Source organism: Syngnathus scovelli, chromosome 13, assembly GCF_024217435.2.
Source record: "Syngnathus scovelli strain Florida chromosome 13, RoL_Ssco_1.2, whole genome shotgun sequence".
NCBI classification, from domain to species: Eukaryota; Metazoa; Chordata; class Actinopteri; order Syngnathiformes; family Syngnathidae; genus Syngnathus; species Syngnathus scovelli.
Genome location: NC_090859.1, coordinates 2,187,813 through 2,214,308, shown reverse-complemented (window position 1 = coordinate 2,214,308; position 26,496 = coordinate 2,187,813). Strand labels below are relative to the sequence as shown.

The 26,496-nt window shown below is 45.3% G+C and overlaps 1 protein-coding gene across 7 annotated transcripts in view; it reads right to left on the bottom strand.

The window, feature by feature from the left end:
* fbxw2 (F-box and WD repeat domain containing 2) overlaps positions 1 to 26,496 on the bottom strand; it is a 73,202-nt gene that overhangs the window by 8,804 nt on the left and 37,902 nt on the right. For 6 of the 7 annotated variants that reach the window (XM_049738713.2, XM_049738712.2, XM_049738720.2 and 3 more), the window contains 2 exons: positions 19,091 to 19,224; positions 10,883 to 10,969 (listed from right to left, as the gene is read on the bottom strand). In XM_049738713.2, coding sequence (XP_049594670.1) covers positions 10,883 to 10,969; positions 19,091 to 19,224 — 221 coding nt within the window. The remainder of the gene's footprint in view (positions 1 to 10,882; positions 10,970 to 19,090; positions 19,225 to 26,496) is intronic. The other variant, XM_049738715.2, reaches the window with a different exon arrangement.

The window sequence follows — 26,496 nt, the reverse complement described above, 5'->3', positions numbered from 1 at the left end:
CGGAGCTGTCAACTGATCACCACCTGGTGGTGGGTTGGCTCCGATGGTGGGGGAAGATGCCGGTCCGACCTGGCAGACCCAAACGCTCTGTGAGGCTCTGCTGGGAACGTCTGGCAGAATCTCCTGTCAGGAAGAGTTTCAACTCCCACCTCCGGCAGAGCTTTTCCCACGTCCCGGGGGAGGCGGGGGACATTGAGTCTGAGTGGACCATGTTCCGCGCCTCCATTGTTGAGGCGGCCGACCGGAGCTGTGGCCGTAAGGTCGTTGGTGCCTGTCGTGGCGGCAATCCCCGAACCCGCTGGTGGACACCGGGGGTAAGGGATGCCGTCAAGCTGAAGAAGGAGTCCTATCGGGCCGTTTTGGCCTGCGGGACTCCGGAGGCAGCTGACAGGTACCGGATGGCCAAGCGGAACGCGGCTTCGGCGGTTGCTGAGGCAAAAACCCGGGCGTGGGAGGAGTTTGGTGAGGCCATGGAGAATGACTTTCGGACGGCTTCGAGGAAATTCTGGTCCACCATCCGGCGTCTCAGGAGGGGGAAGCAGTGCAACGTCAACACTGTTTACAGTGGGGATGGCGTGCTGCTGACCTCGACTCGGGACGTCGTGAGTCGGTGGGGAGAATACTTCGAAGACCTCCTCAATTCCACCTACACGCCTTCCATTGAGGAAGCAGGGCCTGGAGACTCTGAGGCGGATTCTCCAATCTCTGGGGTCGAAGTCACTGAGGTAGTTAAAAAACTCCTCGGTGGCAAGGCCCCGGGGGTGGATGAGATCCGCCCGGTGTTCTTAAAGGCTCTGGATGTTGTGGGGCTGTCATGGCTGACACGCCTCTACAACGTTGCGTGGACATCGGGGACAGTGCCTCTGGATTGGCAGACTGGGGTGGTGGTTCCCCTCTTTAAGAAGGGGGACCGGAGGGTGTGTTCCAATTACAGGGGAATCACACTCCTCAGCCTCCCTGGTAAGGTCTATTCAGGGGTGCTGGAGAGGAGGGTCCGTCGGGAGGTCGAACCTCGGATTCAGGAGGAACAGTGTGGCTTTCGTCCTGGCCGTGGAACAGTGGACCAGCTCTACACCCTCGGCAGGATCCTCGAGGGTGCATGGGAGTTCGCCCAACCAGTCCACATGTGTTTTGTGGACTTGGAGAAGGCGTTCGACCGTGTCCCTCGGGAGGTTCTGTGGAGGGTGCTTCGGGAGTACGGGGTGCCGAGCCAACTGATAAGGGCGGTTCGGTCCCTGTATCACCGATGCCAGAGTCTGGTCCGCATTTCCGGCAGTAAGTCGGATTCGTTCCCAGTGAGGGTTGGACTCCGCCAAGGCTGCCCTTTGTCACCGATTCTGTTCATAATTTTTATGGACAGAATTTCTAGGCGCAGCCGAGGCGTTGAGGGGGTCCGGTTTGGGGACCTCAGCATCGCGTCTCTGCTTTTTGCAGATGACGTGGTGCTGTTGGCTTCTTCAGGCCGTGATCTCCAGCTCTCGCTGAAACGGTTCGCAGCCGAGTGTGAAGCGGTCGGGATGAGGGTCAGCACCTCCAAATCCGAGTCCATGGTCCTCGATCGGAAAAGGGTTGAATGCCCTCTCCGGATCGGGGATGAGATCCTGCCCCAAGTGGAGGAGTTCAAGTATCTTGGAGTCTTGTTCACGAGTGAGGGGAGGATGGAGCGCGAGATCGACAGGCGGATCGGTGCAGCGTCGGCAGCAATGCGGACCCTGTACCGGTCCGTTGTGGTAAAGAGAGAGCTGAGCCAAAAGGCAAAGCTTTCAATTTACCGGTCGATTTACGCTCCTATCCTCACCTATAGTCACGAGCTATGGGTCGTGACCGAAAGAACGAGATCCCGGATACAAGCGGCCGAAATGAGTTTTCTCCGCAGGATGTCCGGGCTCTCCCTTAGAGATAGGGTGAGAAGCTCGGTCATCCGGGAGAGACTCGGAGTAGAGTCGCTACTCCTCCACGTTGAGAGGAGCCAGATAAGGTGGCTCGGGCATCTTATCAGGATGCCTCCTGGACGCCTCCCTGGGGAGGTGTTCCGGGCATGTCCCACCGGTAGGAGACCCCAGGGACGACCCAGGACGCGCTGGAGAGACTATGTCTCTCAGCTGGCCTGGGAACGCCTTGGGATCCCCCGGGATGAGCTGGGTGAAGTGGCTGGGGAGGGGGAAGTCTGGGAGTCCCTCCTAAAGCTGCTGCCCCCGCGACCCGACCCCGGATAAGCGGAAGAAGATGGATGGATGGATGGATGGATTGGGCATTTTATGGCTGGTGCGACTTACACTCCGGAGCGACTTATAGTCCGGAAAATACGGTATATATCAGCGACGTGCGGTCAGAGGAGGCACCGCCTCCCCTGCCATCATGAAAAGGGGAAAAACAAATGCAATTGTTTTTATTATAAAGTCATTTTCCTTTTAATTTCAATATTTTTGTATCATTTTGAACCAAAATGGTTGAATTTTAACAGTTATTTTAAAACCGAAGACGATTCGCTCGGAGGAGGCAACTTCCTGCCTTGCCTCCTCTGAGGATTGCGTAAGCACACGGCCTATGTTGACAGGCTATGCAGTTAGACTGAACTGAACCAAAATCGCAGAATTTTTATAGTTATGTTAAAACCGAAGACGAGTCGCTCGGAGGAGGCAACTTCCTGCCTTGCCTTCTCTGAGGATTGCGTAATCACATGGCTGCCTTTGCTGACAGCTGTCTAGGCTATGCAGTTAGACTAAACTGCTGTCTGTCTCTATGTCGCTGTTTAAGTGTTCAAACACTGTTACTATATTAACTAATTCCCGTAGTTAAACTGATGTATATAATATCTAGTGTTTTTTGTCATCTGTCTGTAACGTAGTGTTTCTTTGGATCAGGGGTGGGCAATTCCGGTCCTCAAGGGCCGGTGTCCTGTATGTTTTATAGGTCTCCCTGCTGCAACACACTTGATTCAAATGATCAGGATTGTTATCCAGCTTCTGCAGACCTTGCTAATTATCTGACCATTTGAATCAGGTGTGTTCCAACAGGGTGACATAGAAAACATGCAGGACATCGGCCCTTGAGGACAGGAATTGCCCACCCCTGCTTTAGATGAACAAGATGATGTCAGTGCCTCCCCAGTCATGAGCCTCACCACACGTCACTGATATAGCCACACGTTTAGTCGTAAGGATATGAGAACAGGTGTGTGTAGTGTACATGGGTGAGTCTTTGGGTGTGTGAATGTGATTCTTGTGTGTGTGATTATTGTATGAAGCGTGTGAAGGGTGTGTGTGGGGGTCTAGTGTATGGTGTGTGTGTGTGTTTATGACGCAGAGCGTGTGATGCGTCAGTGCAGTAGTGTTGGAGTAGTAGTGCCTGTAGTTTGTGCAGGCTGCATGCTGCCTCTGCTTGCCACTTTTCTGCTTTCAGCTACCGCCATCGGCTAGCCCTCTGTTTCCGGGGGTGAAAAGAGGAGCCGAGTGCATAAGCCTCCTCAGCCGGTACACAGCCTCTCCATTGCCAAGACTTGCACACGCCTCCTCGTGGCCACACACGGTAACTGGCACCTTGCGGCCCCAGGCTAAGTTGTGCAGGATCTCGGAGCAGCAGTGGGCCCCAGACATGTGGCATGTAGGCCCACCGGTGTGTGGACACGCCCGACTGCCCATCAACCACTGTCCCGGCTGTGGGTAAACAGCTCCGGCTGTGGGTAAACAGCTCCAGCTATGGGTAAATAGTGGAGACCTCAACGGTGGACCAGGCGGAGGATGATGGCTGACCTAAGGGGTGGTGTCACAACGGCTGGGAAGGCGGATGAAGGCTGCAGCAGAAAAGGGTCACCAGTCATCTTGGTCTCCTTGCCACTGGACTCTGACCCTGATCTGTCAAGGACAGTGTGGTGACTGTCTGTGCACCAGTCTCCCCACTCTAAACAAAGTCACGCACAGGTGTATTTTTCAAGGAATCCACCTTAAATCACAGATTAAAGTCCTGTGGCGACCAGTAAGTGGCAACGCGGGCAGGATTGTGAAGTCTGGAAGCCCCTAGTCACAAGCGGGCACATCAGGCGGTGGATGTTAGATGATCGTTGGGCTCTTGGACCAAGGCAGAAGAGCTCTTTGGTAGCTGCATCCACGACTGAGCAGCCCTTTTTAGGATCCACTCTGCTCACCCCTGTGGGGGAAAGGGCTAGAAAAGGTGCCCTAAACATAGCCTGCCTCAAACCTCCCGACTGGTTTACCGCGTTCAGCGGGATCACCTATATGCAGTCAAAAACACAGAAACATGAATTTTGGAGTTGGAATGTGCGCACACTAATGGAGAGTGTAACCAGTGATAGGCCGGAGAGGAGAACCGCCATCATTGCCAGGGAACTGAGAAGATGCCGGATTGACATCGCTGCTCTTTCAGAAACCCGACGGGCAGAGGAAGGTCATCTGGAGGAGGAAAAGGGTGGATACACTTTCTTCTGGAAAGTAAAGGCCACAGATGAGCCTAGGATCCATGGGGTTGGTTTTGCCATCAAGAACCAACTGATCAGTCAGCTCTTTGAACTCCCTGTGGGAATCAGTGAGCGCCTGATGACCCTCCGTCTGGTGCTGGCCAACAACCAGACGGCAACAGTTCTTAGTGCTTATGCACCTACCCTCATTTCCGATGAGGACAAAAAAGAGGCCTTCTATGCCTGTATGGATGAGGTATTGTCAAAAATCCCCAAGGAGGACAAGATTATTATATTGGGAGATTTCAATGCCGGAGTCGGCCATGACCACCACCTCAGGAAGGGCACCATTAGAAAGGAAGGCATTGGAAACATCAACTCCAACGGGGTTTTGCTTCTTAGCAAATGTGCTCAATACGATCTTATCATCACCAATACCATCTTTCGCCAGAAGAACAAACTCAAGGACTCATCGAGACACCCTCGCTCCAAACAATGGCATCTTATTGACTATGTCATAGTCAGAGCCAGGGATCAGCGCGACGTGAGCATCACAAAAGCCATGATGGATTCAGAGGCCTGCTGGACAGATCACCGCCTGATAGGATCCACGATGCCCATCAGACACAGGAGGAAGAGGAGACTGCAAAAGAAGCTGAGCCGGCAAAGACTAAACATTGAGACCCTGAATAAAACTGCCGCCCTGCAGCTGTTTCAGGCCTCTCTTGGAGAAAGCCTCAATCAGGAATACCCTGAGGACATTGAAGAACACTGGAGCCTGCTCAAGTCTTCCATCCTCGACACCTGCAGTGCCACTCTCGGGTACAAGGCCAGAAAGCATCAGGACTGGTTTGATGAGAACGACACAGAGATAGAACAGCTCATCTCCAAGAAAAGGGAAACCTTTCGTGTCTGGCAAAATGACATCACCTGCACAGCAAAGAGACAGGCTCACTCCAGAGCAAAGGCTGACATCCAGAGCCGTCAGAGACAGATTAAAAACTCCTGGTGGACAGAAAGGGCACTGGAAATCCAGAGTTTGGCAGACTCTGGTCTCTCTCAGACTCTCAGGCTTTTTCAGTGCTACCATCGCTGTCTACGGCCCAAGCTATCGCGGCCAAAAACCCCTGCGCTCTAAAGACGGGCAGGAGCTGTTGAAGGACAATGAGTCCATAAACAACCGGTGGAGAGCGCACTTTCAGGAACTCCTCAACCGTGACAGCACAACTCAGTCCCATCAGGGAAGACATGGGTAAACCTCCCACTTTAGCAGAGGTCCAAGATGCCACCAGGAGCCTGAAGAACAACAAGGCCTCTGGGCCAGATGGGATCCCAGCTGAGGTCCTAAAGGAAGGTGGACTAGAGCTCCAGCGCCACCTCTATTCCCTCTTTCTGAAGGTCTGGGAAAAAGAAGTACTCCCCTCGGAGCACAGGGATGCTTTGATAGTGACCATTTTCAAGAAAGGGGACAAAGCGGAATGTGGAAACTATAGGGGCATCTCGCTCCTTTCAACAGTTGGCAAAGTACTTGCTCGTGTTCTTGCCAACCGCCTACTGCCACTGTCTGAGGGAGTTCTCCCAGAATCGCAGTGCGGTTTTCGCCCAGCTAAAGGCACTGCAGACATGATTTTTACAGCACGCCAACTTCAGGAGAAATGCCGTGAGCATAAACAGCCTTTGTTCATGGCTTTCATAGACCTGACAAATGCCTTTGACTCGGTGGATCGCCAGGCCCTATGGAGCATCCTTCTGAGGTATGGTTGCCCAGATAAATACGTCAGAATACTGTGTTTATTACATGACGGAATGACAGCCACAGTGCTCAACAACAGCTCCTTGACTGAGCCTTTCACTGTAGAGACAGGGGTCAAACAGGGATGCATCATTGCAACCACCCTGTTCTCTGTCTTCATTGCCGCCATACTCCACCTCATCAACGAAGAACTACCACACAGAATCCCAATTTGGTACAGAACTGATGGCAGGCTCTTCAACCTTAACAGGTTCAAAGCCAAAACCAAGCTCAGAACCACCACGGTTGTTGAGCTCCAGTATGCAGACGATAATGCCATTGCACCACACTCTGCAGAAGACCTCCAGGGCATCCTGAACTCCTTCGCTAAGGCATACAGAGCCTTGGGCCTGACCGTGAACATCAAGAAGACCCAGGTGCTACATCAACCCTCACCCAACCAGCCATCTACTCCGCCCATCATAAATGTGGACAACACTGCACTTGAATATGTTCACCACTTCCCCTACCTCGGCTGCCTTCTCTCCTCCAAAGCGGATATTGACTCTGAGGTCAACCATCGCCTGAGCTGTGCCAGTGGAGCGTATGCCAGACTCCGGAAAAGAGTCTTTGAAGACAGAGACCTCTGGTCTGACACCAAGCTCCTGTTTTACAAAGCTGTGGTTCTCCCCACCATACTTTATGGGGCAGAATCATGGACAACCTACAGCAGGCACCTAAGAGCTCTTGAACAACACCACCAGAGAACCTTGAGGAAAATACTCAGGATCAAATGGGAGGACAGACGCACAAACATCAGCGTTCTGGAGGAAGCCAGGATACCAAGCATCACTTTAATAATGCAGCACCAGCTCCGATGGACAGGACATCTCATCCGCATGGCTGACACCCGCCTCTCAAACAGATGTTATACTCCCAGCTGGAGAGAGGTCTGCGAGCCCCGGGCGGGCAAAAGAAACGTTTTAAGGACAACCTCAAGACCAATCTCAAGAAATTCCAAATAACATCTCAGGACTGGGAGCGCATCGCCTTGAACAGGAACTGCTGGAGGGCAGCGGTGCAAGAAGGTGCAGCACATCACGAAAAGGAACTCCGCCGTGTCGCAGAAACCAAACGACAACTCCGTAAGGAAAGACAAAAACAGGCTCCAGCACGACCACAACCCACCACCACTTTCCCCTGCCCACACTGCACAAAAATATGTGGATCTCGGATCGGCCTCTACGCCCACCTGCGGACCCACAAGTAGACGACCCTGAGAAGAAGACAGTCATACTCGTCCCGAGTGACCACCGATGATGGTGTGTGTGTGTGTGTGTGTGTGTGTGTGTGTGTGTGTGTGTGTGTGTGTGTGTGTGTGTGTGTGTGTGTGTGTGTGGTGTGTGTGGTGGGGGGTTCTGCAACAGACAGAAATACAGCACGCAAGTCAACGCTCAACTTCTGACGTCACACAACACGAAGGCACACATTACATAACTGACTAAACGTAACGGTTCCACTATACTAAATAACCATGAATGAAATACCCTCGGCAACACACCAAACATAAGTCATTGAGACAACAAAATACATTTGCTGGGGACCGTTAGTCGCCGTGCCGCTGCGTAACGGCTACTCGTACAATGCGAGGAAAACTTAAAGGAGCTATCAATCAAACGGCTCACACACGAAACAAACCGCGATCAGACAAACGGCACAACAGTAGACAGTAGTAACAATGAAATTTACGCATATACTCACTTTGTGTCAAAGACGCACACGATCACAGCAACACACTCAGTTGATACCAGCAACTTTTAACTTACCGCTGCGCACAAGCTCCAACAACCTGAGGTAACTCACGCGAGACTTAAGGCGCAGTGACGTAACTGTCCAACATTTTAACATCAACATAGGAACCTTTCTAACAGTTTCTCCATTTTCTGTTATCTCTTCTCTTATTTTCTTCTCTTTTCTTTCTTATAACTATTTTTTATTTTCCTTCTTCGTGCTACTGCTATTTTCATTTTTCTTCTCTGTGACAGGGGTTCGCTTTGGCCTGGAGAGGTAAGTTCAGCATTCATTTTAAAGATATCTGGCGCCATCTAGCGTTGTGAATGGGTATACTGTCTAGACCCCGAATGTACGACGACCCCCTCCTTTTCAGTCTTATTTCAATGCAAAAAACACCGTCTTATATTTGGGCCAATACGGTACTTCAGCGCTCTGATCTGGACCGGTCTGGTATTCTGGATATGATCCGTTTTGCTTTCTGTAGATTTTGCAGTTGGACGTCCAAGTCCCTTGTTTCTTGCTTTCCTTCTTCAGTTGACAGCCTTCTTTGGCGCCATCACTCTTGGATTTTTGTGGCTATAAATGTTGGATTTTTTCTGTTTTCTTTCTCTATCTGCTATCACAGGCTACATAATCTATGCCGACTGATTGTTGTTTTTTGGCTTATCACCAACAGTTTACAGCTGTATCTTGGCGTGTCCTACTACCTCGGCAGCCTAAACTGACCTAATAATCTAATTGATTTAATTAATCACAATTAAATCTCATATCTGATAAAGGTCCCCAAATAAAGATTTTTAATTCTAGAACATGACAAAATTGTAGTGTATGAATAATCAATTGAATACACCAGCTCAGTGGACTAGTGGTAGAGTGTCCGCCCTGAGACTGGAAGGTTGTGGGTTCAAACCACACCCGGGTCATACCAAAGACTATAAAAATGGGACCCATTGCCTCCCTACTTGGCATGTAATGATTGCATTAAGGATTAGAATTGGGGGGTTAGATCACCAAATGATTCCCGAGCGCGGCACCACTGCTGCTCACTGATCCCCTCTCCCCCAGGGGATGGATCAAAATCACATGGGGATGGGTTAAATGCAGAGGACAAATTTCACCACACCCAGATGTGTGTGTGACGATCATTGGGACTTTAACTGAAGATGAGGGAATTTGAAACCCACATTTTCATTACTGAAGTGTACTTGATAAAATAGATTAAAAAGAGAATATCAGCACACTTATTAGGCCAGGTGCAATTTCTATGGGCCTCTGGGCCAGTTCTCTTTTCTTTTTTTTTTTGTGCTGTTTTATACCTTTGAAAGTTAATTTTCTAAATTACCGTATTAACCTGAATATAAGATGATGTTTTTTTGCATTGAAATAAGACTGAAAAACTGGGGGTCGTCTTACATTTGTGGTCTAGACATATAACCATTCACAACGCTAGTAGGTGCCAGATAGTATCTTTAAAGCGAAGTTACGTCACCGCGCCTTAAGTCTCGCGTGAGTTACCTCAGCTTATCACAATTGTTGGAGCTTGTGCGCAGCGGTAAGTTAAAGGTTGCTGGTATTGACTGAGTATGTTGCTGTGATCGTGTGCGTCTTTGACACAAAGTAAGTATATACATTTCATTGTTACTACTGTCCACTGTGCCGTTTGTCCGATCGCGGTTTGCTTCGTGTGCGTGCCATTTGATTGACAGCTCCAGCACGCTCCTTTAAGTTTGCCTCTCATCGTACGAGCATGACTACAGCCGTTACGCAGCGGCACGGCGACTAATGGTCGCCAGCAAATGTATTTTGTTGTTTCGATGACTTATGTTTGGTGTGTTGCCGAGAGTATTTCATTTATGGTTATTTAGTATAGCGGAACCGTTATGCGCTGCTAGTTATGTAATGTGTGCGTCTACTAGTGTTGCGTGACATCAGAATTTGAGCGTTGACCTACGTGCTGTATTTCTGCTGCTGTCTGTTGCAGAACCACACACCACACACTCACGCACCCACACACACCACACACACACGCACCCACACACACACGCACCCACACACACACGCACACACACACACACGCACACACACACACACACACACACACACACCACACACCCTTCACACGCTTCATACAATAATCACACTCACACAAGAATCACATTCACACACCCAAAGACTCACCCATGAACACTACACACACCTGCTCTCACACCCTTTTGCCAGTTTGCCTGTATGCCCCTATGAGCCACAGTGCCTGTTACCTTTTAGCCAATAATTCAGTAAAGCAATCAAAGCTGAACCACGTCTTCCCCCCCGTGTTCTGACCGACACCCGGGGGCGAAAAGAGCATAACCATCCGAGCCAACCCCCTACACAGTCCTCAGGCTCCCCAACAATAGCGGTAGCAGTTTGCATTATTTTATTGCAATGTTTTTCCTTATTCAGATTAGTTTCAAGACTACAGTTACAGTTAGAATTCACTTTGATGGTTAATGCAGTTATTGCAATTTTGTTGTTTTATCACAGTAGATTGGTTTATTTACATTTCAAAAACCAGAAGCCATTAATTTACAAATATGATTGCACTTTAGTTTACATATTTAAATGTTCAGATATTAAAATGTGATAGACAGTTTTTGCATGATTTGAATGAGGCAAAATAACATGCTTTTTCTCTCGAATATGTTGTTATAATCATTTGTTTTAGATGTAATCATTTTCTGTGTGAAAATTAAATTTGGTGTTCAAAAAGTCTTTTTTCAAACTTGAGTCAAAAAGTCTTTATTCAAACTTGAGTCTTGAAAAAGAGGGGGTCGTCTTATAATCAGGGTCGTCTTATATTCGGGGCAATACGGTAAATTGTGCAGGTACCTTTTTTACATGAAATGTGGAAAAGTTCTGAAATGGTGAATAAGTGCATCTTGGAGTTAGAACATCAGCATTACCTTAATTTCATACTTATCAGCACTTAGGAGGATGTAATCACCAGGACTGTGCACCACAGACTCCACTTCACTTTTCTGTAGTATAACCTGTATGAAAATTAACATGATTTTAGGGTCCTTTTATAAAACCCTTCTGATACACGTGATCTTAAATTATATCAACCCTTGTGGACCATCAGGTACCGGCTTTTTAGTAATACCCAAAGACCCACAGTGAGGGATCGTTCCAAATATTTGGCCCTCTTAATAGCCCCGGAGTACGTCAGGGCCACGGAAAGCAAAGACAGTCTTAGTCTTTAACTGATTATGATGCCATTGCTTTATGTGTAGCATTTATCTGTTTTTTATTATTCCAATATAAGACATAGCAATTTATTGAGAGTTTGAGTTGAACTTTTATTTATATTCTGTTCATCTTAATATGTTTTATACTTTTCCCTCTGTTGTTAACTCTTACTATGTGTCCTCTCTGCATCCATTGCAGCCTGGTCATCCTGGAAGAGGGATCCTCCCATCTGTGGTCTCTTCTCAAGGTTTCTCATTTCCCCTAGTTGGAGTTTTGAGTTTTTCCTTGCCCTCCTGGGAGTTTAAGATCAGGGGATGTCTGAGAATATTTGTCATTTTTCACACGTTCTGGGTGTTGTTAGTTACCTAAATGTTGAACGGAGGCTGTGATGTACCGAAGTCAAATTCCTTGTTTGGCACACCCAAATATGGTGAATAAAAATTCTTGAATCTTGATTTTATATGCTTTCTCTGTTGTTAACTCTTACTGATTTTATTGGTTTTTAATTTTGTCCGGTTCCCCAGTTTGATGCCCTGACCACTGGCGTGCACACACACAGCAATCAAAAGTAAAATGAAAATAAATGAAGAGTCACTTTAGTGCAACACATACAAAAAGATTATATTTTGCAAAGGAGGTTGCATGATATGGATGAATCATCAGGGTGCGGTGTCTGATGAGCTTAGTGCTACCCCACGTGTTGAACTTAAAAGTAATCATCTGTGACCAGATAATCATCGGCCAGAAGACGGATACAAGCCTAGATTTATTTTGCAAATGTTTTTTCTGACAAGGCTGATGCAGCCACCCAGTTCATGGAAAAATATCCAGGCAAATTCTATTTGTGCTCTTGAAATTAGTGCTCTAAGAGCATCATGTTTTCATAGACTAGGGAATCTACTCAAGTATCTTGTTTAAAATAACAGTTAACCTGATCATTCTTATTTAGTTTTTATTAGATTTTCCGTATTTTCTGGACTATAAACCGTAGCTGAATATATAACGTACAATTAGAAATTCGAGGAAAATCATATTTAAAATTGGTCATATATAAACCACACTGGACTACAAGACTCGGGTGTTTTAATGTTTAATTTTCATATGTAAGAGATTATGCACAAATCATCATGTATCATTAAAATCATGAAAAAATTCCATAGATAAACCGCAGTGGACTATAAGCCCCAGGCTTCAAAGCTTGTGCAAAAAGTGGCGTCTTATAGAACGGAAAATATGGTAGTTATGTTCACACAAATTTTACCCATCAATCCATTTTCTATACCGCTTGTCCTCAAGGGGGTCGCAAACGTGCTCGAGCCTATCCCAGCGGTCATCGGGCAGTAGGCAGGGGATACCCTGAACCGGTTGCCAGCCAATCGCAGGGCACACAGAGACGAACAACCATTCACACTCACACTCACACCTCGGGGCAATTTGGAGTGCTCAATCGGCCTACCAAGCATGTTTTTGGGATGTGGGAGAAAACTGGAGTGCCCGGAGAAAACCCACACAGGCATGGAGAGAACATGCAAACTCCACACAGGGAGGGTCAGAGGTGGAATCGAACCCACACCCATTAGTCTAGCTTTAATCGCTTGAAAATCTGAGCATTTTAGTCTTTTATTTTAGTTAGAATTGTGCATGCGTATTTAAGTTTTAGTTGACAAAAATTAATGACATTTTAGTGTTTTTAGTTTTAGTCAATGACAATTAATGACAGTTTAGCAGGAACACTTTAGCTGAAGGTGCTTCTAATCAACAGCCAGTTAAATGAGCTCATTCACCTGCTGGTTGAGGAGAAGCATCCGTATGTAAAGACCAAATGTGACCAAATTTATGCTGACGCACACGACCTTTAAATCCCAACTTTAAATGTGACTTTCTTTTCCATAGCAATGGGTCCTGAACAAAGACTGCATTTTTAAAAACTTTTCTTCAGAACATGTAAACACAACAGTCAGTCGGTTGTATTGACTTTTGCAAATATGCCAGTTAGCCATATTAATAACATAAATTTATTTTTATTCAGATTTGTATTCAGTATTTTGATTGGCTTGTCTTTTTTACTTTGTTGTTAAAAAATATATTTAGTGTGAAGTATGCTTCGTAGCAGATTTTTGTGACGCCCACATTGCTTCACTTCTCCACAACAGCAATGCACTTGACACTGCTTGACACGCTCACTCATCCAATCTGTCGTAAATGAAGAAGAAGCTCTTCTTCTACACATGTGTGTGGCGTTTCTCTTCTACGCATGTGTTTAGTGTTTCCGGGCAGTATTCTTCTTAAAGGTTCCAGGCACAAGTGGCGTGTCATTGCTGGAAATCATTTTTGCCAGTGGTTATTTTTTATTTTGCCATGACCGGCAATCATCCTTCTAGCGTTTCTTTGTTGTTAACGTCTCTGATTGGACAATTGGAGCGAGGGATTCTTAGCCATGAATCGGCTATCTCACCGTGATTATAGTAGTTATTTTAGCGTCATCTATTCCTGTCGTGCTTTAGTCTCATCTGTCTCTTTTCACAAAGTTTTCTATTTGTCTCCATCCAAATTTGAACCCCGAAATTGTTTATTTTATTTCACTTTCTAGTTTACTTACTTTCTGAGGGAGGGAGGAGAGCAAAACTCATTTGCAATCAAATGAAGTTTTAGTTGCTCTATCTGCTTTTCCAGTCTATCATCAATATTGCCAGGTTAACAGACATGAATTGATTGTGACTTATTTTCTAAAAATCTAAGATATTAAAAATATAGCTTCAGCAATAATGACATTTGTTGAAGTTATTTAAACCTAATATATAATTATTGAATTAATTGTATACATTTCCCCGACAATATACTTATGTGTTGTCAATACTTTAGTGTATCTGACCAAAACCAAAATATTCATGTCCAAATAAGCTACAAAGGTTTTGGGGTCTTAGGGAGCTAGAACTGGGGGCTGAATTTTTTAAAAATTATCTGTATGATGCGAGAAGAAAAAAAAAGTGAAATAATACACCATTTGTGTTTATTTCTTATATTTCCCAAATATAGTCAATAAGTCCATACTGCAGAATAAACCTGGGTATGACATCCAAGAAGGATGCTTCCAGACTGGACAAATTGGTCAGGTGAGTATGTGGTCAGCAAGGAGCTGGGCTCTCTGAGGGCGGTGGCAGAGTCGAAGGCACTAAACAAACTGCAGGACATTATGGGCAATGCCAGCCATCCTCTGCACACCGTCGTCGTCGCTCAGAGGAGCCTGTTCAGTAGGAGACTGCTCCTCCCCAAGTGTCGGCCCAAAAGACAGTTGAACTCCTTTGTCCCGCATGTCTTTAAACTGTTGGGGGTAGGTGCTGCTAGGACCAGAGACGAATGGGGGACCTCACATGATTGGTGTACTGCATACTAAGAGTGCAACGCGTGACAGAGCCCCATGCGTTTGAACCAATTTTGGAACGAAACATAGCAAAACATGAAAAGTACAAAAATAAACAGTAATTGTGATAAAATGTATTATTTGAACATACCCGCCCGGCACGGTACATACCGTTATTTCACAAACATAAACACCTTTCATTTTCTCAAAAAACGAAGGTGCGCCTTTTAAGAAGGTGCGCCTTTTGTGTGGACCAAATTCAAAAATCTGTAAAGTTGTTTTGTGTGGCTTCTGTAATATACAGGCGTGGACCAGGACAAAAAAACAATCACAGGACTAGACATGTCACGTAAAGGAGTACCTTCGCCGCCATTGTTTTGTGTGGCTTCCGCCACACAGAGATGTAACATACAGGCACCCGATGAACCAATCAGAGGACATTACGTTTACGTAGATCGGGGCGGTAAACCAATCAGACACACACATACACACATATATGTTTGTGGTCGTTATCGTGTTGGAATACTCTTCCGCGGCCCAGTTTACGAAGGGAGGGGATCATGCTCTGCTTCAGTATTTCACAGTACAAGATGGCATTCACTATTCCCTCAATGAAGTGTAGCTCCCCAGTGCCAGCAGCACTCATAAAGCCCCAGACCATGACGCTCCCACCACCATGTTTGACTGTAGGCAAGACACACTTGTCTTTGTACTCTTCACCTGGTTGCCGCCACACACGCTGGACACTATCTGAACCAAATATGTTTATCTTGGTCTCATCAGACCACAGGACATGGTTCCAGTAACCCATATCCTTAGTCTGCTTGTCTTCAGCAAACATTTTTAGAGCTTCCTTGTGCATCTTTTTTAAAAGAGGCTTTTTCCTGGGACGACAGCGATGCAGAACAGTTGAATGCAGTGTGCGACGTATGGTCTGAGCACTGACAGACTGACCCTCCACCTCTTCAACCTCTACAGCAATGCTGGCAGCACCCATACGCCTGTTTTCCTAAGCCAACCTCTGAATATGACGCTGAGCGCGCGCACTCAACTTCTTTGGTCGACCATGGCGAGGCCTGTTTTGAACGAAACTTGTCCTCTTAAACCGCTGTATCGTCTTAGCCACCGTGCTACAACTCAGTTTCAGGGTGTTGGCAATCATCTTATAGCCTAGGCCAGGGGTCTCAAAGTCCAGTCTTCAGGGGCCGCATTCCCACATGTTTTCCAAGTTTCCCTTGTTAAACACACCTGATTCAAATGATCAGTTCATCCTCACGTTCTGCAGCAGCCTGATAATTGAATCAGGTGTGTTTAACGAGGAAAACTTGGAAAACATGTAGGAATGCGGCCCCCGAGGACTGCACTTTGAGACCCCTGGCCTAGGCCATCTTTATGTAGAGCAATAATTATTATTTTTTTTTTAGATCCTCACAGAGTTCTTTGCCATGAGGTGCCATGTTGAACTTCCTGTGATCAGTATGAGAGTGAAAATAACTAATTTAATACACCTGCTCCCCAATCACACCGGACACCTTGTTACACTAACTAGTGCATTACACAGGGAGGAATATGCCTAACTGGTCCCAATTTTGACTTAATTTAGAGATTTTCAGTTGGGGTGTACTCACTTTTGTTGCAAGCATTTTACACATTCATTGTTGTATTTTGAGTTACTTTGAAGTAACAATAAATTTACTTTGCTATCCAAGCTCTACAATGACTACATAACATTGTATCAAAGTGTCATTTCTTTAGTGTTGTCCCATGACAAGATATAATTCAAACATTGCAGAAATGAGAGGGGTGTACTCACTTTACAGGACCGTCTCAGAAAATTAGAATATTGTGATAAAGTTCTTTATTTTCTGTAATGCAATTAAAAAAACAAAAATGTCACACATTCTAGATTCATTACAAATCAACTGAAATATTGCAAGCCTTTTATTATTTTAATATTGCTGATTATGCTTAAGAAAACTCAAAAATCCTATCTTGAAAAGTTATAATATTTCCTCAGACCAAGTAAAAAAAAAAGATTTGTAACAGCAAAACAAAATCAAACATTTGAAAATGTCCATTGATGCACTCAGTAGTTGGTTGGGAATCCTTTTGCACGGATTACTGCATCAATGCAGCGTGGCACGGAGGCAATCAGCCTGTGGCATTGCTGAAGTGGTATGGATGCCCAGGATTCTTCAATAGCGGCCTTTATCTCATTTGCATTGTTGGGTCTGGTGTCTTTCAGCTTCTTCTTCACAATACCCCAAAATTCTCTATGGGGTTCTGGTCAGGGGAATTGGCAGGCCAATCGAGGACAGTAACGCCATGGTCAGTACACCATTTACTGGTGGTTTTGGCACTGTGGGCAGGTGCCAGATCATGCTGGAAAATGAAGTCATCATCTCCATAGAGCTTTTCAGCAGACGGAAGCATGTAGTGCTCTAAAACTCTGGACTTGATGAACCACCAACAACCAGCAGCTGACATGGCTCCCCCAACCATCGCTGACTGTAGGAACTTCACACTGGATTTCAAGCAACTTGGATTTTGCTCCTCTCCAGCCTTTTCTTCAGACTCTGGTGCCTTGACTTCCAAATGAAATACAAAACTTACTTTCGTCTGAAAAGAGGACTTTGGACCACTCTGCAACTGTCCAGTGCTTCTTTTCCATAGCCCAAGTCAGACGCTTCTTCCGTTGTCTTGAGTTCAGAAGTGGCTTGACCATGGGAATACGGCTATTTCCCGAACACGTCTGTGAACAGTGGCTTTTGATACCTGGACTCCAGCTTCAGTCCACCATCTTTGAAGCGCCGCCAAATTCTGGAAGCAACTCTTCTTCACAATGCTGTTAAGGCTGCGGTCATCTCTCTTGGTTGTGCAGCGTTTCCTGCCACATTTCCCCCTTCCAACAGACTTTTTGTGGATGTGCTTTGAAACTGCACTCTGTGAACAGCTTGCTCTTTGAGAAATTTCTTTTTGTGTCTTACCCTCCTGATGGAGGGTGTCAATGATGGTCCTCTGGACAGCAGTGAAATCAGCAGTCTTCCCCATACTTGTGATTTAGTTTACTGAACCAAGCTGAGTGTTTTTCAAGGTTCAGGAAGCCCTTGCAGGTGTTTCGGGTTAATTAGACGATTCAGCTGATTAGTTGAATACACTACTAGTATACTTATTCATGATATTCTAATATTTTGAGATATGATATTTAAGTTTTCTTAAGCTGTATGCCATACTCAGCTATATTAAAATAATAAAAGTCTTGCAATATTTCAGTTGATTTGTAATGAATCCAGAATGTATGACGTTTTTGGTTTTTTAATTGCATTACAGAAAATAAAGAACTTTATCACAATAGTCAAATTTTCTGAGACAGTCATGTGTATATACTATATATATATATATATATATATATATATATATATATATATATATATATATATATACACATATATATATATATATATATATATATGCACACACACACACTATACCAGGGGTCACCAACACATTGCCCGCAGGCACCAGGTCGCCCGTGAGGACCGCATGACTATTCTAAAATTAGCTCAAATAGCGGCACTTGTCAGTGAGCTGCATCTATTTATTTTACAGTCAAACCTCGGTTTTCGAACGTCCCGGTTCTCAAACAAATCGGAATTCGAACAAAAAATTAGAGATTTTTTTTGCTTCGGTTGTCGAACAAAATTCGGAGGTTGAACCTCGCGAGATGAGCCGGGAGGACCCGAGAAAACCCGACCGCGCGGCCCGGATGCCGACTGACTCTGTTGTTATTGTATTTTTGTTACTTTGAGGATTGTATTAACCTCCTAATCATGCCTCCAAAGAAAGCAAGTGGGAGCAGTAAAACCATCCTAACGCTCTTAAAGCAATGCGACAGTGAGCGCCCGGCGCGCTGCGGTTGCGCGATCGGACTAAATTAAGCTCCCTGCTCACTGAGGTCCGCTTAATTTTTGGAAAGTACATCAGGACTTTAAAAATATTTTCAAAATTTCAGCGACGGCTCTGTCACAATCATGCGACCAGCGTGGTGCAGTTGCACGGTGGGCGACGCGCTACAGTTGTGCGTTCGGCCGTGTGCTGCAGTTGAGCGACCGGACAATAATGCGCAAATGAAAAAATACAAAAAAAAAAAAAAATAAAATAGGCCTTAATTTTAGTCTTGGAACCCACAATTTTTTTTCCCATTATTTGTAATGGGAAAAATAGATTCGGAATTCGACCGATTCGCTTCTCGAACCGCCTTCTAGAACGGATTGTGGTCGAAAACCGAGGTTTGACTGTATTTTTGCTATTCTTGTTAAAATCACACTTACATGTGAACTGGAAATGATAATAATAACACATAGTGAAAGCTAAATTGAGCAAATTGGCTATTTCAGAAGTGTGTGTCAAACTGGTAGCCCTTTGCCTTAATCAGTACCCAGGAAATAGCTCTCGGTTTAAGAAAGGTTGGTGACCCCTGCACTATACACACACAAACACACACACACATACACACACACGCACGCACACACACGCACACACAAGGTTGAGTTAAGCAGACCTTGGTAACCCATTCAGTGTGTCCGGTCAGAGTGTTGAGACAGGCACCGGCTGCCAAAGCCCAGACCTTCACAGTGAAATCTGCAGAGCCGCTCACCAGGATGTCCATCTCATCATTGTAGTCCACACTGAAAACTGGGTAAACACAAACCAAATTATACAAATAAAATTAACAAAATTCCATCAAAGAAATTTCTGGCACTAACACAAGTGTCACTGCCAAACTTTGTGTATTGCCAAACAAAATAAAAACGACAAGGAAGTAGATTATTATTGGATGCAGGATTTCAAGGGTCAAAATACAGTATTTTTTCTCATTGCAATCTCTTACTTCATTTGAGAAGCAACTTCCAAACTTTACTTTTTTTTTCCCAAGGAACTGAAATATGAGTTTTATTAACCAACAAAAATGACAATTTAATAAATGTACAGCTGGTTTTCTACTTTTATAGACTCAACAGCTTTTATTTATTACATTCACATTGTGCATAGTCTTCTTTTTTTTCGTGTCTTTGAAGTGCTAGTCAGATGACAGTTTCCCATTTCTTTACACAGTCTTTTGCGTTGTCATTGAATTCAGCGAGATCTTTTAAGCTGCAGGGGTTGGGTAGTAGAGGGCAGACAAGGCAGTGCTGCATGGTATGGTCCTCTTTTCCACATTCACAGAGGGTTGGGCTGGTTTTGTAGCCCCATCTGGCCATAGCAGCTTTTGATCTGCCTGTTCCTGTTCTCAGGCGTTTGAGTGTCTTCCACCGGACCCATGATGCTTTTGAGCCGGGTGGGAGATCTTCGGAAGGGGGGATTGTACATAGCAGCTGTTAGGAAATATGTCAAATATCATTAGAGTCTATGTATCTATGTGTGCAAGATCTTCCACAGTATGTGACAGTTTGACCTTGTGCCCGGGGATTTCCAACCGATATGGAATGTTAAGAGAACAATGGTGTTTTTCATGGTTCAGGATGCATATGGCTGGAGCCATATGTCGGTTTAAAAAATGACATCCTGGTTTGAACAATGACATCGTTGAGAGGTCCATACTGCTCACCTTAAGCAATAACATCCTTGTTTGTCTGACATCATGAGATGAACATACTGCTGTGAACAAGAGAAGCTATACATTTGTCTAAACTCCACCCATTGCATTTATTCAATAAAACGGGGCCAGCCTGTGGCAGGAGCGCGGTTCGGGACACACACCCTGTGTGCGTCTCGGGCGCCCTCCTGCAGGAGTCGTTGGCCTGATGATGACAACTCTCGGTCAGACGAAATTCTTTGTGTAAAATGTTGATGAACCCAACATTTCTTGGGGGCTCCTCCGGGATCCCAAGAAATCTGCTCGCTGATCCGAGGAGTGTTGAAGACGCCGAATCCATGCACGACAGGTGTCACAGGACACCTGAAGGAAAGACCTTTGGGAGCAACGTTCATCCACCAGGACGGCAAAGTCCAGTTTAGCACCTCTCGGCGGCGACGATTGACGGGATCTTCGGAGAAGTCTTTTGCAGACCCGGTGAGTCTCTCTTCATTGGCAACGTGTTGGGGTTTTAGTCCCCGGAAAAGAGGGTCCCTGGTAAGGACGGCGGAGTCCTTATAATGAATTCCGAGATATTGGAATTCGGTCTACAGATGTAACTTCTTCAGCCGGTTTGAAGAAAACACCACCACAACACCCACAAAAACCCCAGTACACCCAGACAGCACAACACTTCAACTGGACCCAGCGGACGTGAAGAGGACCCTACTCAAGGTGAACCCCAGGAAAGCTGCAGGTCCAGACAACATACCCGGGCGCGTGCTCAGAGACTGTGCAGACTCACTCACTGACGTCCTCACAGACATCTACAACACCTCTCTGAACCAAGCCATCATACCAGCAATTTTCAAAGCTACCACCATCGTACCACTACCCAAGAAGTCACCAGCATCATCACTGAATGACTACAGACCCATAGCACTCACTTCCATCATGATGAAGTGCTTTGAGAGACTGGTGAAGGCCCACTTAACATCCACCCTCCCCACTACTCTGGACCCATACCAATTTGCCTACCGCCCCAAGCGCTCCACTGATGACGCCATAGCAACAGCACTCCACCTCTGCCTGGCTCATCTGGAGAACAAAAACAGTCACGCGCGGATGCTGTTCATTGACTTCAGCTATGCGTTCAACACAGTCATCCCCCAACATCTGGTGAATAAGCTGAGTACAATAGGCGTCAGCACTTCACTGTGAAACTGGCTGCTGGACTTTCTAACGAACAGACCGCAGACAGTCAGAGTCGGAAACAACTCCTCAGCGACCACCGTCATAAACACCGGGGTGCCGCAAGGATGTGTGCTATCCCCCCTGCTGTTCACGCTGATGACGACTCTGCCAGATTTGAAACGAATCACATCATCAAATTTGCAGATGACACAACAGTGGTGGGCCTCATCAAAGACAACGATGACTCAGCATACAGAGAGGAGGTACAGCAACTCATCACCTGGTGTGATAGGAACAATCTGCTTCTCAACGTAAACAAAACAAAAGAAATCACTGTGGACTTCAGAAAGAAACAACCAACACACATCCCACTCATCATCAACGGCAGTGCAGTAGAGTCTGTGAAAAACACAAAGTTCCTGGGAGTGCACATCACTGATGACCTCTCATGGACTACCAACATCACTGCGCTGGTCAAGAAGGCGCAGACACGACTCTACTTCCTGAGAAGGATGAGAAGAGCCGACCTCCCCACCTCTGCACTCACCACCTTCTACAGAGGTGCTATTGAGAGCATCCTGACCAGCAGCGTCTCTGTTTGGCATGGCAGCTGCCTAGCTGCAGACAAAAAGGCGCTGCAGAGGGTGGTGAGGACAACAGAAAAGATCATCAGGTCACCCCTTCCAGCCATTCAGGAACTGTACACTTCACACTGTTCCAAGAGGGCAATGAACATCATCAAAGACACTACTCATCCTGCACACAGACTGTTCTCCCTTCTACCATCAGGGAAGCGGTACCGCAACCTGCGGTCCCGCACAAGCAGACTGAGTAACAGCTTCTTTCCTCAAGCCATCAGACTCATGAACACACTGAGGAAAACCACTTGAACATTCCAAAGTCACCATGCCACTTGGCACTTTACTCTTGCACCTTATATACAGTTATACACTTTTTCACTTTACTTCTATGACCACTGATTGTACTTCTGCTGCTGTGTATGTATGTGTGTGTGTGTGGGTCTGTATTGTCAATACTCTTATTACACACCGTGTGTGTGTGTGTGCGTGTGTGTGAATGTGAGAGAGAGTATTTTATTGTATAGTATTGCACATGTTTATCAGCATGTTAGTGTTTGAATGACTGCAATGTGTAAGTGTGCATTGTCTATGTTTATGTTGTGAATGAATATGTCAGAGAAAGAAATTGTAAATTCAGTATGAGTAAGTTAGCTGTGTGTGTGTGTGTGTGTGTGTGTGTGTGTGTGTGTGTGTGTGTGTGTGTGTGTGTGTGTGTGTGTGTGTGTGTGTGTGTTGTGTGTGTTGTGTGTATGTGTGTGTGAGAAAGAAAGAGATTTATGTCAATGTCTTATTTAAATGTTTTTAGTTAAACTGCACATTGGAGACTGGTCAAACGCAATTTCAAACTTCTGTGGTAACCCTGTTACATAGGATTTTTGACAATAAAGTAAACTTGAACTTGAACTTGAAATTCAAAAGAAAGAAAGAACATGCTTTCTGGAATTGGATGAAGCAAAATTGTAAATTTAAGACATTGCAATACTAAATTTAAGAGGAAAAATTGTTTGGTTGTGTTATAAGACATGTGAGTTAAACCAGAGAGAATGAATTTGTTGAACTTAAAACCAACAAAAACGTTTTGATTATTTTGCTGGTAATTATTTTGTGTCATTTATAGATTAGTGGATTGTTTTATCAAGAAGCTTGAGATAGGAAAAATTAGGATGAGGAATGTGAGTTGAGAATGATGTATGACTGTGTGAACAGCTTGAAGAGAGCTTGTAGAGAGTGAGACCAGTGTGGGGGCTGTGTGTGTGTGTGTGTGTGTGTGTGTGTGTGTGTGTGTGTGTGTGTGTGTGTGTGTGTGTGTGTGTGTGTGTGTGTGTGTGTGTGTGTGTGTGTGTGTGTGTGTGTGTGTGTGTGTGTGTGTGTGTGTGTGAGAGAGAGAGAGAGAGAGAGAGAGAGAGAGAGAGAGAGAGAGAGAGAGAGAGAGAGAGAGAGAGAGAGAGAGAGAGAGAGAGAGAGAGAGAGAGAGAGAGAGAGAGAGAGAGAGAGAGAGAGAGAGAGAGAGATGCAAATGAGCAAGAATGAACGACTGGGGATGAGGTTGTACAGGTTGAATGGTTGAAGTTGTTGGAGACTACTATGGGAAAGTTAGTAGAACAACTATGAAGGAAGAGTGATTTCGAGCAATTTTAATGCTAAGAAAGAAAATAGTGTTTCTTTTAATTAACTGGGGAAAAAATAGAGAAAACAAAAGAAAACTGGAGAACTAGTAACACATGCAGAAGATGTTTGAACTGGGAAACTGAGAAGTGTTTTGGGAAGTAAAGTCATATTAAATCATGATAGAATCAAATGTAGTAAAGAACCCGTCCTTCCAAAAGATAGTGGAAGATAATAATAATACAAAACTTTATCACATATGGATTTTCTAATTCATTTGGTGTCGTACCATAAAGTTAAACTTCTTCTCAAACTTTTCAAACTTTTGCTGTAAACAATCGGAAGATGATTGAAAAGTGACTAAAGAACCGATGAGGAAGTGATGTAAGCTGTTGGAAAGGCACGCATTTAAGCACTTTCCTGACTAATCAACATGTGTTTGATTGATGAGAAGGCGAAATTAGCTGAGTTTCCTGGAAAAAACTGTGGACGGAGCCATGAGGAAGACTCTTCTTGTAGCATGTTTTTTTTCCAGTTCAAGAGGCCAAAGAATTTGATTGGCCAATGAGACAAGATTTACAATCAGTAAATAATGCAATAAAGACCAAATGTTCTTGATCTGCAAACACAACTGAATTGATTGCAGCCAAATAGGGTTTATTTCACCGTGGTTGATTGATCATCAATCGCGTGAGGGCGACGTACAGAGCTCATTTATTGGTTGATTTAGATGCTAATCAAAGAAATGCTCTGTTCCTATTGGATCACATCCTCGAGTCAGATTTGCTCGTGGTTGCTGAATGGAGGGATTAACAAAACCAAGGATCTCAAGAGTGAAAGGAAAATCTTGGATCCGGAGTTTCATCTCACAGAGGACACTACAGGACTAAACAGCAGCCTATCCACCCTCGTGCCTAATCACCGCAGCGAGTCCACTTGTTGGACCCGGGTGGGTAAGTGTTGCTGCCTGAAGTATTCCTGATGATCACCATTTTTACCTATACTAAACCATATCAACGCAGTGGGCTCCAGGTGGAGCCCCTGTGTGCAAGTACCTAAATACACTAAGCTAAAGCAGTCACCATCTGCAACTGGTTGTTAGTGCCAGGCACTCTTAGCCCTGTACTGCCGCTATTTTACTTTACAGGCACGCAGCTAACGCTCGCCACGCAGCTAACGCTCGCCACGCAGCAGCTTTCAAGACCCAAAGGAACGAACGTGGAGAGGAATTAACAAAACCAAGGATCTCAAGAGTGAAAGAAAAATACGCTTGGAGCAGTATTTTCCGCCTAGCTTGGATGCGCTTCCATCATGGCGCCTCGAAGCCAGTGTTGAAACTCTGTTGGACACTCTTTTTAACCACCTTGTTACCATGAAAGTGGAAAAAGAGCTTAAGGAAGCGCTCGATATTCTGACTGCGGAAATGGAGGCCGTCAGACTGGAGCAGAAAACAATTCTCAACTTGGTTGAAGAAGTTAGAACGCAACGACTACAACTCAATGAGAAGGAGAAAACAATTGCACATTTGGAAAATCGAGTGTTGGACCTTGAGCAGTACACAAGAATGAATGACATAATTGTCACTGGACTTGTGATTAAACCCCGGTCATTTGCCCGGGCGGTGGCGGGTTTTGATGAGATCAACCAGGCCGACTCAGCCAGCGCGGAACAACAGACGACAGCCTTTTTCTTATCCAAGGGCATACAACTGGATGGGCATAGCATAGAGCCCTGTCACCCACTCCCGCAGAGAAGGACAAGTGACAAACCTGCTGTAATACTGAGATTTGCAAACCGAAAACATAAAACGGCACTTCTTTTGTAGTTTTAATGTTCACACTTGGAACTAAGTGATGGATTGGGGTAGGACATGATAAACCTAGGCTTCTTCCTACTCCATTTTGAACAGTGATACCGTATTTTTCGGACTATAAGTCACTTTTTTTATATAGTTTGTGGGGGGGGGGCGACTTATACTGAGGAGCGACTTATAAGTGAATTTTTTCACAAATTTTCAAAATAAAAATAAAAAAAGGTGAAACCGCAATAAACGAACCGCGATGTAGCAAGGGATTATTGTAACTTTAATTTCAAGTGACGTCAGCGTCGCGGCAGTTGTTTACATAAAGGACAAAGATTCGATCACGGTATGATGAAGATGACGAAGGGCCCCACGTACTACCGGCATCATTAGCGGGTTTGTTTGTAAGTGACACGGAGGACGAAGAGTTTGAAGGATTTAATGATTTGGAGTGACACAGAATGTTTGAAAAACTATTATGGCTTTTACGCACGCCCAGTCCTACTCTACGGAGCTCTCTTTCACCTCCGTGTATGGAAGTCGGGGGCCGGCGTTCGGCCCCGTGGCTGTCCGGGGACGGTGGATGGGGCTCGGACATGGCTTTTACGCACGCCTGGTCCTATTCTATGGAGCTCTCTTCCACCTCCCTGGCTGGAAGTGCCACCTCCGGGGATGGAAGTCCACGCCGCCAGACGCCTGGAAGTTTGTTTTGCTAAATAAAGAGCCGTTTACCAAACCTACGTCTTTCCTTGTACTTTGTTAACGCTACAATATAGTTATATACTAAATCTGTGGAATAACGACGATGCGGACGTCAGGGCGCACGCGCGGCGTTGTTGACAAAGGACAAGGAATTTGATCGATGGATTTAATGAATTGTAGTGACACAGATGGTTTGATAATATTATTGCTTATATAATAGTTATTTGATATCTAATTTCTATATATTTTGAAGTGCAAGCGCCGTCAGCTGCGCGCACCCGGCCGGCATTGTTGACATAAAGGACGATCAATGGATTTAATGATTTGGAGTGACACAGATGGTATGATAATATTATTGCTTGTATAATAATTTGATGTATCATTTTTATATCGTTATATGGGCCGGTGGAATATTTTGAAGTGCAACCGCCATCAGCGGCGCGCACCCGGCCGGGTGTTGACATAAAGGATGATCGATGGATTTAATGATTTGGAGTGACACAGATGGT